The 12,118-nt window shown below is 44.5% G+C and overlaps 1 protein-coding gene across 1 annotated transcript in view; it reads right to left on the bottom strand.

Moving 5' to 3' along the window:
* The window catches only part of BUB1B (BUB1 mitotic checkpoint serine/threonine kinase B), a gene marked incomplete at both ends in the record, with an annotated part of 49,238 nt that extends 43,384 nt beyond the window's left edge, over window positions 1–5,854 (bottom strand). Inside the window, 2 exons of the mRNA XM_084240129.1 lie at window positions 2,516–2,662; window positions 5,817–5,854. Coding sequence (XP_084096255.1) covers window positions 2,516–2,662; window positions 5,817–5,854 — 185 coding nt within the window. The remainder of the gene's footprint in view (window positions 1–2,515; window positions 2,663–5,816) is intronic.
* Window positions 5,855–12,118: the final 6,264 nt, after the last annotated feature.

Raw genomic sequence — 12,118 nt, 5'->3', positions numbered from 1 at the left:
TTAAATGAATAGTGTTGGCAGGGAGATGTTAATGAAAACATTTACAGCAAAGTTTCAACTGTCTTATGAAATGCAGAGTTTCTAGTACTTGCTGTCTTTATTTTTGTAACATCTAAAATATTTCCTTATTTAAAAAACAGCCTATTGGGCCTCCTTGGTGGCGCAGGGGTTAAAATCTCAGCACTATCAAACTAGCACCAGCCACTACGGCATGAGTTCGATCTCTGGCCAGGGAGCTAACCCACAAGGCACAGCAGACCTCCCCTGTCTCACCTACTCCTCCCCTCAGCAGTGTATTTCAGTAGATCTGCCTGTTCTGTTCCCCACTCTGTCTCTGGTGAATCTTCTCACCCTCTGCACCTCTGGCCTACACTCCAGTTCTTGTACACGTAAATAAGTAAAATAAATCTTTAAAAAAATATATTAAAAAGAAAAATAAAAAGCAGCCTATCACACAGAGAGATAATGTTGTATTGGACAGGATTTTTATAACAGACTTCTGAGTTGTTTTACAAATGTGGCATTATTGGCATGTCTTAAAATGTTATCTCAAACAAAGAACTATTTTTTAGGATAGCAGCTTCATTATAACTGATTTTTATTGTAATTCAATATGCAAATTTTGTGAAATATGTTTCTCCAAATAACTTGTGAACATATTTATAAATTAAATGTTTATAATATATAATTTATAACAATTGTAAGTTAAATATCTATAAGCGTGAAATAAATATAAATTTATTTGCTTGAAATAATGCATAGTTTTAAGGCTAGTTTCACATTTAATTTACAGTTTCATAAATGATCAGTTGAGGTGTTTTTTTTACCTCAGTAAAAGAGGTTTTACTTCATAAACCTTAGACACAGTGACAAAAATTTCAGACTAAGAATTTTATTCTATACTTTTAAAAATTTAAGGAAAAATTTAAAAGATGTTATCATTAAAGCCATTACATAAATTTTATAATGGTAAGAATTTTCAGGCACCAATTAGGCAATATAAATGTTTCTTATATTTTGTTTTTAAAGATTTGCTTATTTATGTACACAAGAGCTGGGGTACAGGTCAGAGATTCAGGGGGCAGAGTGGGGACAGAGTGGGGGGCAGAACAGGCAGATGTACTGAAATACATTGTTGAGGGGAGCAGCAGGTGAGACAGGAGAGGTCTGCTGCGCCATGTGGGTCGCCTGCCTGGCCAGAGATCGAACTGGTGCTGCTATGGCTTTGGATAGCTTCATAGTGCTGCGTCTTAACCCAACCCCCTGCGCCACCAGGAAGGCCCCAATATTTCTTATATTTTAAATTTCACAACAATCAGTGTTACTCTGCTGAATACCTAGGTGCCCCTTATTACCAGTAAATTAATACTTCTTGTTGTAGCAGCATTGAAAGTCAACCAATTATCATGGCACAGCCCCAAAGACTGCAAATACCTCATTATGACAGTTTTGAATTTTCAAAATGGCAACCTACAACATGCGGTTGCAAGTGAATTTATTATGGTGAAACCAGGCAAATACAGATAACCTCAGAAGCTGGAAAGGTATTCAGATTTTCTCTTCACCCAGCACCCCTACCTGGCATGCCCTCAATTAAGACTGGAATATTCTCACACCTCCTAACATTTTCTTATCATGCTCAAATTCTAGGGATGTTATATCCACATCCTTATTCTAGCATAATAGCCATAGAAGCTCTCATATTTTTAGCATTTCCATAACCTAATTTTGTCACTGATCTTCTCAAAAAGAAATTCTCTTGTTTAAACAGTTCAGTTGTTTGGAAAGAAACATAGAGCTATTAGGTTTTTAAGGGTTTGTTTCGCCTGTACTGTATTTTATGTAAAACAGTTATTTGGTTATCAAGATAAAAAATGTCTCAAAAACTTTAAGCTTATGCAAAAGGATGGCCTTATCGCACTGAGTGTTTAACATGGCTAAAACCATCTGATTACAGTAAAACAGAATTTATCCAGTAAGTTGTTAATTGTAGAGATTATAAATTGGACGACTATTTCTTTCTAGTACATTTTCAAAAATACTTCCCTAGAAAGCTAGTAATTGCATACTTTCAATGCTGCTATAATAACAAGTATTTAATTTATTGGGTATAAGGGATAACCAGCTGTTCAGCAGATAAAATATAGCAGATTCATTTTCCATCAGTACTCAACAAGGTAGCAACTTCTCTAATTGGCATCTATGACAGAGTTAATTCTATTTAGGGATCCAGAATTATCACCAATACTTGGGAAATATTATGACACATACTTTATCATTGTCCCTCATATAAGATGTCTTTTTATTGAGACTAAAGACTGACTTCTCCACAGTGAAATGAAATGCCATGGCTCAAGTTGATCTAGGTGATCTTTATATAGCAGGAGGGAATAGATTCTCATATTACCAAGTTTTGAAGAGTACTCCTTGTATCATCCGGCATGGATCCACACACACATCATCTACTATAGTTAGAGATGAAAGATGACATATTGAGCCCCACAGTTCTACACACCGTTTCTGTTGCTGAAGAGTAGTATTACAGGCAGATTCCTGCTGTGCCAGTGCTCCCTGAAGTGTGGACATGATTCGTCCCTGCCTTAAGGGTTGTACGTTTTCTTTACTTAGCTCCCATTCATCTCCATCCAGGGACACGGCTTCACTATGAAGAGAGAAACAAAAGTAATTCATACCAATATTCACTTATATCACTAGATTATTGCAAATGGTCCTTGTGTCGAATATGGTAGGCTGGCACATTGCTATTCTTATTATATTCCTCAGCTTCTAAACTTATCTGTGACCTGGTTTCTAAGTGTACGGCTGTAGTATTAACTAATGGAAGAGAGAATATGGAAAGGGTAGATAGTACTATAAATAAAATTTAAGGCATGAAGAAGGGGGGGAAAGTGTTATAAATTTGGCAAAGCAGAAAAAAAGACAACAGCTTTACGCTTACAATTGAATGGATCAAGTTGAATTTAAAATTAGCACGTTGGTCAGAGTAACACCCTATATTTCAACTAGTAACCTAAAACTGAAGTTCATATATATATATATATATATATATATATATATATACACATATATATATATATATAAATATGTAGGTCAGAGCAGAAGTTTACTGGTTTACTGGTTACAGTTGCCCCCCACTCCATTTTATGTTGGAGGGGTATCCTCACAAGTATTTTTGTAAGCAGTCACCATATGGGAAATGAACTCTGTATGCTAATGCTCTGCAATCACCAAACAGAAGCCTACTTCTGGTTGAGAGACACTATCTCTGGATTTAAAAAAGAGACAGATAGGCACTAACTTTCAAAACAGTGAAAGTCGTATGTGACACCTCACTCTAGATATTAGCTGAAAATGTTCCTCAACAATGTAAACTATAAGTGATCAATAACTTAGGCTGTAATTATTCACATCTTTTTAACTATATGAATCCTATAAATTTATAGGTCAGGTCATTTATTTTTGTTATCTCCATGGTCTAATATAGGACCTGACACTAGTACATACTGTATAAATGTCTGCTGAGTTCATCTGAATTTCTTCTGTTGCTCTTTCTTTTTTTTTAACATCATTGTTCATTTTTAAACAATGTTTGCTCCCCCCACCCCCTCAGGTGTAGTCCCCATAGTTTCCTTCACCAATGCACCCGTGCACCATCACCTCAGTCCCTGTGTTCCTCCCTGCCTCCCCTCTGATCCCTCTCCCTCCTCCTCCCCTATAGTATGTCTCTGATTTATAATTGTCTATTTTTGCTTTGTTGTGTTTTGTTCTGTTATTATTTTTTTACACTGATAAACTGGGTCTCCCTGGTGGCGCAGGGCTTAAGTCTCAGCACTATGAAGCTATCTGCAGCCACTGCAGCACAAGTACAATCCCTAGCCAGGGAGCTACCCACAGGGCTCAGCAGAACTCTCCTGTCTTGCCCACAGCTCCCCTCAGCAGTGTGTTTCAGTGAGTCCACCAGTTCTGTCCCCCCCTTTGTCTCTGGTGAATCCTTTCACCCGCCCGTACCCGCCCGCATCTCTGGCCTGTGCCCCAGCTTTTGTATGCATAAATAAATAAATCTTAAAAAAAGAAAGAGTAATAACCTATCCCAGTTAAATGTCCAAACTGAATGCTCCCTCTTCTTGTTACCTTCTCCCAGTCTTCCCTTATCTCAAATAAATGGCAATTTCATCCTTCCAGTTGCTCAAGTAAAAATTCTGGTGCTAACATTGACGGTCCTCTCACAACCTCCTCCTCCAAAGTGAGTAATTCCTGTTGGTTCTACCTTCAAAGTATATCCAGAAATCAACCTCTTATCATTTCCACCAGTTCCAACATGGCGCAAGTCAATTTTGGTAGCTTGGATTATTTTAATCGCCTCTGAATTAGTCTACCTCGTTCCATACTTTTCTGCCTTTAGTCTATTCAACACAGCAGCCAAAAAGATCCCATTTAAACCCCATGTCATGTCTTTCTTTTGCTCCAATGACTTTGGAAAACACAATCAGAGTAAACCTCAAATCCTTTACAAAGCTGCACCTTCATCATCTTCAGTTGGTGCTTTCTGCTCTTTCTGGTTCTTTTGGTTTCTGGTTTTTTTTGCCCCAGCTACTTTGCCAGGTGCAGCTCACCCACACACCCCCATTCTTCACTCTCCAGTCCTTGTGCCCCCCCCCCCCAGGCACATGCATGCTTTCTAGTCTCTACTTCAATGATACCTTCTAAGTGAAGACCCCTGTTCAGAACCATCGAAAATTCCAAGCTCTTTCTCCCCATCTCCCCACTTCATTTTTTTTTTTTTTTGTATGAACCACTATCCAACTTTTAGTTTATCTTGTGTATTGTCTATTGTCCCCACCCTCATCCCAGCCCAGAACTTAAATTTGGGTGGGGAGGTTTGGGATTTTTGTCTTGTTCGCTGCTAGCACGTGGCAGGTAGTCAATAAATACTCGTTGTATGAATCAAGAAAGTTCCTGACATGTCATTTATGTAGGTATTGTGGACCCCAAAATGAAATCACAGACTTCCAGCCTAACAGAACTGAAAAATATCTGTATAAAGAAACGCAGCAGGGCCTCCCAGGTGGCGCAAGGGTTTAAGACACAACTTATGAAGCTGTCCGCAGTCTCTGCAGCACGAGTTCAATCCCCGGCCAGGAAGCAACCCACATTGGCACAGCAGACCTCTCCTATGTCGCTCGCTGCTCCTCTCAGCAGTGTATTTCAGTCAGTCTGCGTGTTCTGTTCCCGACTCTGTCTCTGGGGAATCCTCTCACTCCCCTCCCCCCGCCTCTGGCCTGTACCCCAGTTCCTGTACGCATAAAATAAATCAATCTTAAAAAAAAAAAAAAAGAAAGAAAGAAACGCAGCAACCATGCAGAGAAAGGCTTTTTATTTAAAGACTCTGCAGGCATAATAACAGCACCTACCCTTTGCTGAACACTTATTTGGAGGCGGTTGCTTGGCAAATACCTTCAATTCACCAGCATTCCCCATGTTAAATCGTGTCCAAGGTAAAACAGCCTGCAGACGGCTGAGCTGAGAGGCGAACACTGACCACTCAGCAAACTCCAAGCTCCGTGGACCCGCGGGGGCCGCCAGCCTCCCGGGCTTTGCAGCTGGAGGCGGCGGGACCCTCACGCGTCCTGCCCGGCCTGAGCTCCGGGCTCACCCGGCCTCTCCGCCTCCGCCCCGCGTCCGCCCCCACTGGAAGGAGGCTCGGCCCGGCCCCTCGCCCGACCCTGCGGGCCTCCCCGACGGCTCGGGGGGCGCCCTCGGGCTCGCAGGCCCAGCCGCCGCCGGCCCCTACGCACCTCAGCGCGCCCGCTCCCTTCTTCCCCGCCGCCGCCATCCCGCATTCCCGGCGCAGGCCTCGCGCCGCCGCGGCGCTTTCCTCAGGGTCGCACGCCGCGGGGCTGCTTCCCGCAAGCTGCCCTTAGAAATGTCGGCGCGACCGCAGACAAAAGCAGGCGCCGGGCTCCCTCACACGACACACCGGCTGCCTCCGCCCTGGCCGCCAAGTTTCAAATTTAACGGTCCCGCGCGGACGACGTGGCTCCGCCTCCCGCACGTGCGTCGCCTGCCCGAGGCATTCTGGGGCTTGTAGTTCGTGCCGAGTTTGAGCCACCTGGCTGCTGCGTACGCGTCTGAACCGCGAGGAGGTTTAAGCGTCATAAATTCTCTGCAGGTGCTCTCTGCAGCCTGTCTCTAAAGCCAGTCTCTGAGCCGAGCGAGGGACACCTTAAGCACCAGAATTTGTTTGATTTGATTTTTTTTTTTTTTTGGTGGGGCTTCATACTGCTGCTGCTGCTACTGCTGCTGCTGGCGTCCCCCCCCCCCCCCCCCCCGTGACGCCGCCCTTAGAAAGCACAGTCTTAGCTCAGCTGAATCCCATCTACCTAGGCCCACACCCTATTCCAGGTGCCCGCCATCAGGTATGCATTCAGGATAAGAATCCATCATCTATCCTGATGGCGGAAGGGCAGAAAAGCCTGACATTTTCTTTACCCTACAAGAGGTATCTTTGAATGCTTGTATTTGATCTTTTTTTTTTTTTAAGATTTATGCATACAAGAACTGGGTGCAAGCCAGAGGTGTGGGGGGGGTGAGAGGATTCACCAGAGACAGAGTGGGGAACAGAACAGGCGGATTGACTGAAATTCACTGCTGAGGGGAGCAGTGGTCGAGACAGCAGAGGTCTGCTGCGCCATGTGGGTGGCTCCCTCGCCAGGGATCGAATTAGTGCTGCAGAGACTGCGGATAGCTTCATAAGTTGCATCTTAACCCCTTGTGTCACCAGGGAGACCTTATTCATCACTCTTTCTACTGAATTCCCACACTCTCTCCACTGAGTTCATACACTAGGTCTCACCTCTATAGAACTCCATTCCAACACCATGTACCTGTCCTGTGTCCTATTCTCTCTAACCTATCACATTGAAAAAAAAGGAATAAAAGCACACACTAAATGTTAATAATAGTTAATGCTTTAATGCATTATTTTCCACCAATATTCTGAATTGCTAATAGATGTTACAGGATAGGAAGGGTTTAGTATCCAAATAAGTTTCTGAAATGCTGGGTTAAATGAGTATTTGCAATATTATGATTTATAAGGAATAGATATTTGGCTATCAATGAGAAATACATATTTGGTCTTTTTCCACTGCGCCTGGCTCTCAGCATCCAAAATCCTTGAAATTTCCTGAGTATGGAGAGTGTTAAAGGTGTCTCTTGTTATGTTAATAAGGCGACTTTAGGGGAAGCACCTAAGAGTGGGATGGTTGCCAGGAATCAGTCCTGTGTTGAGAGGATTGAAACTTTCCCTTCCCCCTGACATCTGGAGAGAATATTGGACTGGAGGCTGAGTTCTTTCGCCAATGGCCAGTGAGTTCTAATCATCCCTGCCGATGTAATGAAGCCTCCATAAAAACCAGGAGGAAAGGCTGATGAATATATGGAAGTGTTAAGAGGATACTTGGAGAGCTCATGGCAGTTTCATGCCCTTTTCCCAGAGCTTGCCCTTTGTGTCAATTCCATCTGGCTGCTCCTGAATTATAGCCTTTGTAATAAATAGGCGATCTGTTAGTAAATAGTTTTCCTGAACTCTGTGATCCACTCTGGTTAGCTAATGGAACCTAAAGAGGGGCATTGTGGCAGTCTCCAACCTGTGGTTTGTGTGTCAGGGGCACAGGTAATGATAGCCTAGGTTTGTGACTGGCATCTGGAGTGGAAGATGGTTTGGGGGAGACTGAATCCTTAACCTGTGAGCTTTGATGCTTCCTCTGGATAGATAGTGTCCAAATTTGGTTGAGCTCTGTGATACCCTGATGGTGTCAGAGAATTACATGTTAGTGTGGGGGAGTCTCCACACACACCCACATTGAGCTTTGATCAAAGAACCTGTAAAAAAACATTTTTTTTTTTAAGATTCAGTTATTTATTCATACAAGCACTGGGTACAGCCAGAAGCGCGGAAGGGTGAGAGAATTCACCAGCATCAGAGCGGGGAACAGAACAGGCAGACTGATGAAATACACTGCTGAGGAGAGCAGCGGGCACTGCCCTTGCCCGGCAACCAGGGATGGGGGATCGAACCAGCGCTGCAGAGGCTGCGGGCAGCTTCGCAACCCAGCTCTCAATCGCTGTACCACAGGGGAGGCCCTAAAAAACATCTTTATTGAAAGCCTTTCTAGAAAGAGTGAGCTGTCATCCAGTGGCCTTAATATGACAAAGTATACCGAGAGTATCTAACGAAGGGGGTGTATTACTTTTCCATTGCTCCAGACAAACTACCATAAATGTGTAACTTAAAACAATACACATTTATTATCTTATAGTTTGGTAGGTCAGAAGCCTGACTCATTGGGTTAAACAAAGTGTGGGCAACTGTATCTCTGGAGCCCCTTCAGGAGAATTTGTTTCCTTTTTTCCCAGTTTTTAGAGGTATTCACTGGCATGCCTTGGCTTGTGGACGCCCTTCCTCCATCTTCAAAGTCAGCAACTAACATTTCTCTGACTAACTTCTGTCTTCATATCTCTGACCATATCTTCATTCCTCTGACCAGCCAGGGAAATGTCAGTTTTTAAGGGCTCATGTGATTAGATTGGGCCCATCCATATAGTCCAAGATCACCTGAACCTTAATCACATCTGCCAAGTTCTTTGTCCACTTAAGGTGATATATTCACAAGTTCTGTGGATTAGAACATGGATATGGCGGGGGGGTGGCAATAGTCTCCCTGTCACAGTGAGGGGGGAGTGCTAAAATATATTGGCATCTATGTATACATTTGACCATAAAGAAACACATCTCTCAGAACAGATTTTGGACTCTCTGTATTTTAAAAGAAGGCTCTAGGAGGAGAAAGTTCATATAAGAATCAATCTTAATGGTAGAATTTCAGGTACATTGACCATTGGTAGCAGCGGGGGACTAATAAGGCTCTTAATTTTGCTCATTTACTCTTGTATGCAAAGCTATACCTATCTGCATCAGTGACTTTCAGAGGGATTTAGTTGTCAGAAAATCTGTGATCTCTTGCTTGGTCTTGTGGATGTGTGTGTTCTTGATTGCGCAAAGGTTCATTTCCCGCAACTTTGCCTTCATGGATTATAGAAAATCCTACTTTAGAAGGCTAAACACTACAAAGCTAAAAAACCTCTGGGTCTCCAGGGAACCCTTGGGTGGACTGCTTGTTTACTGTGCAACCACAGGAGGAGGGAGGGACTGTAAGGGGTAGGAGGAAGGTCAAGACAAACCGAACGGGGGTGTGTATGTGTGTGTGTGCAAGCCTGAAGGAGACCACATCTGGGAAAGCAGCATCACCGTGCTGGCCTTTACCCCAGCAACAGATCAGCCAATTACAGCAGCAGCTACATCTTGAATTTACCAGTGATGAGGTGTCTTGAGGCAGAAGAACCAATAAGAAGGAGGCTTAATAATCCAAAACATCTTGTGTTACCAGGGAAGTGAAGGGTAAAAAGATTCATTAGCCCAGGGTTGGGGGCTACTGGCTTCTGTCCAGTTGCATCTCACAGAGGCTGTTACTGTCAGGATGTTAGAGAACTCTCCAAGGAGCTGGGTTTCTCTCTCTTTGGTTCTATGGCACTCCTTTCTGAATTGCTTTTCTGCAGAAGCACCCTACCTTTCATGGGAACTCTGAAACCACTGGACATTGCCTGACCCAGAATTTCCATACTGATATACATGAGATCAGAATAAGGAGATACCAGTTATCAACTTTCTGCATCTGGTAGAAAAGAACCAAAAGATCAGAAAGGACCACAACTGAGAACAGAAGCAATCATATGGTATGGCTGTTAAGAAATGAGGTAAGATGTGGAGCTAAATAAGTGAGATTGTTGCCAGGAAGTGCGAACTTAGGTTATTTTGCCCTGGTGTTATCCTGACCAGGGTTGGTATTCCAGGAAGGTTTTGGAGAACCTAGAGAGTTCGCTGGGATTCATCATAGAGCTCAATTTACACATGAAGTAATCCAAACTCCAAAAAGTAAAGTGGTAATGAGAGCTACCCATTGAGGAAGAAAGGAGCAGGACAAGAATGCTATCAGCATCCAGCCCAGTGCTTCAGTTGCCACAAGCCTCAGCTCGACATTAAGGGTTTCAGCTAATTCCAATGTTTAATAAACTTCTGGTTCTGTGCGCCACATTCTTGGTGAGGAAGAAGTCAGGGTCTCCCAGGATCAAATCTAGCAGGATCCTCCATTTATTTCAACTTGTTAGGTATTTCCCTAAAAAAAGATAGGTGGGGTCCCCAGCAGGCAATTTTGTTTTCTTTTGCAGAAGAGGATTGGTGGAAGTAGCAGGGTTGCCCATGAACTCGGGAAGAACTGGAATGAGGCGGGTCACTTGATAGCCTCCATGGAGAATGTCTCTTGGTTAGCACGGCCCCAAGGACTCCCAGCCTTGTGGAAAGAGGACCTGTAGGCAGAGACCATAGGAACTGATTCTGTGGGATGTTGACCTCCAGCTGCACTGCTTTCATACCCAAGTGTGCCAAGGGCACAGCCCAGCTCTGATATCTCAAGGGCAGGCTATTCTGAGCACACTGGGAGTCCACTCTGGGGCCCAAACATCAGCGCCCTCCCAGAAGGTTCGCCTGGCCTCAGAGACAGAGACCATCAACCAGGAACTGGGGCGGAAAAGGAAGAGCATGGCAGATGCCAAGTGATAACTGCACAGAATGGCTGGGTTGGTAAACACAAGAACATTGGAAAACATCCAGAAGACCTGGGGGAGGCTTTGAAAGGGGACTGATACAGGGCTGCATGTGTACACATCATATTATGCCCAAGAGCGCCTGACCAGAGGCAACAAATAGGAATACTTTTTTCCTGCTTTGTCCACTCAGAGGAAGCACCTTTAAATGTTTACCTGCCCAGAAGGGTTTCTTTTTTCTGATTCACACAAAGCACTGTGTGTGCAGTGATGGCCCTGAGCCTGGAGGGCTTGTGGAAGAGTCAGTGGAATTTTCTGTACCCAGTGTTTGTGTGGCTTCATAGTGGTCAAGCCTGAGGAAACAAGTCACCCACTGGTCTATCTTTATTCAAGGAGGAGGCGATTCCATGATAGGTGAGCCCAACAGGGTAGCTCTTAGCAGATATGAAGTTGACAGGAGGGTGGAGTATCTGGGAAGTGGTATGTCCAGGCCGCATCCCTTCCCACCCTGCACTCCCTAGATGTTGCCTCCTGGGACCTGGTGCAAACTGTGGAAAGTTTGCTTCAGGCATGCTGAGGGGCCCAGCTGTGGGAGGCATTCCTGCAGATCTGGGCTCTGCATTGCTTTTCCAAGAAATGGCCAGAGGTCAGAGGCCCCCAGGCTGGGAGAGGGTGAGATGATTGGAAACAATGTGTGGGAACCAAGTTTGGAGATGTTTGGATTGCACAGTGAGAAGCTGAGCCTAGATGTGAGATAATTCAGAGAAGAATAAGTGAAATGACAAGCCATATGACCTCTGTTTCCACCTCCACCCTCTTTCCTCAAGGCTGTCCTTGCCTTGCCTGGAGGCATGTCCAGGAGTGGCCAATGTGCCTCCTTTCTTAAAACAATTCTGAGGCTAGGAGCCAGTGAGAGCCTAAACTGGGGATCCCTTCTAGACCAATGCTAGAGGAACACCCCCATTCCAGAATCACAGTCTTCTGGGCTTGACCAGGACAGCAATTAGAATCCCAGGCTCTCGAGCCAGGACGGAGCCACACAGTTTTACTTCTCTAGGAGCTTTCAACAGGTTCCTTCCAGCACAATCTCCCCAACTAAGGCAGGGAGGAAAGAACGCAGAGGCAGGCAGAGTTAGAAAAAAACATCATCTCCTAATAACCAGAGAGAGACGTGTATCAATTTGATCCTGTTTCTGAAGCACAGGAGAATGTGGGGCATTCTGAGAGAAGAGGCAGAATGTTTGCCAGCTGTGGTCCCTCTGTTTTCATCAGAGGAGCTGTGGGCTATGAGAGGCTGACTTCTGTCAACTGGGTGATGTGTGCAGGGACAGACAGACCCTGGATGGCTACTGGACAGACCCTATGGCTACTGTTACGTGGAACACTTCATCATACAGACAGATCTAAGAGAGGCCATCCCTCCCATCCACAGGCT

Source organism: Talpa europaea (genome assembly GCF_964194135.1).
Source record: "Talpa europaea genome assembly, chromosome: 8".
Lineage (NCBI taxonomy): Eukaryota > Metazoa > Chordata > Mammalia > Eulipotyphla > Talpidae > Talpa > Talpa europaea.
Note: the sequence above shows the minus strand (reverse complement) of the source record. Positions and strands in the feature narration are given on the sequence as shown.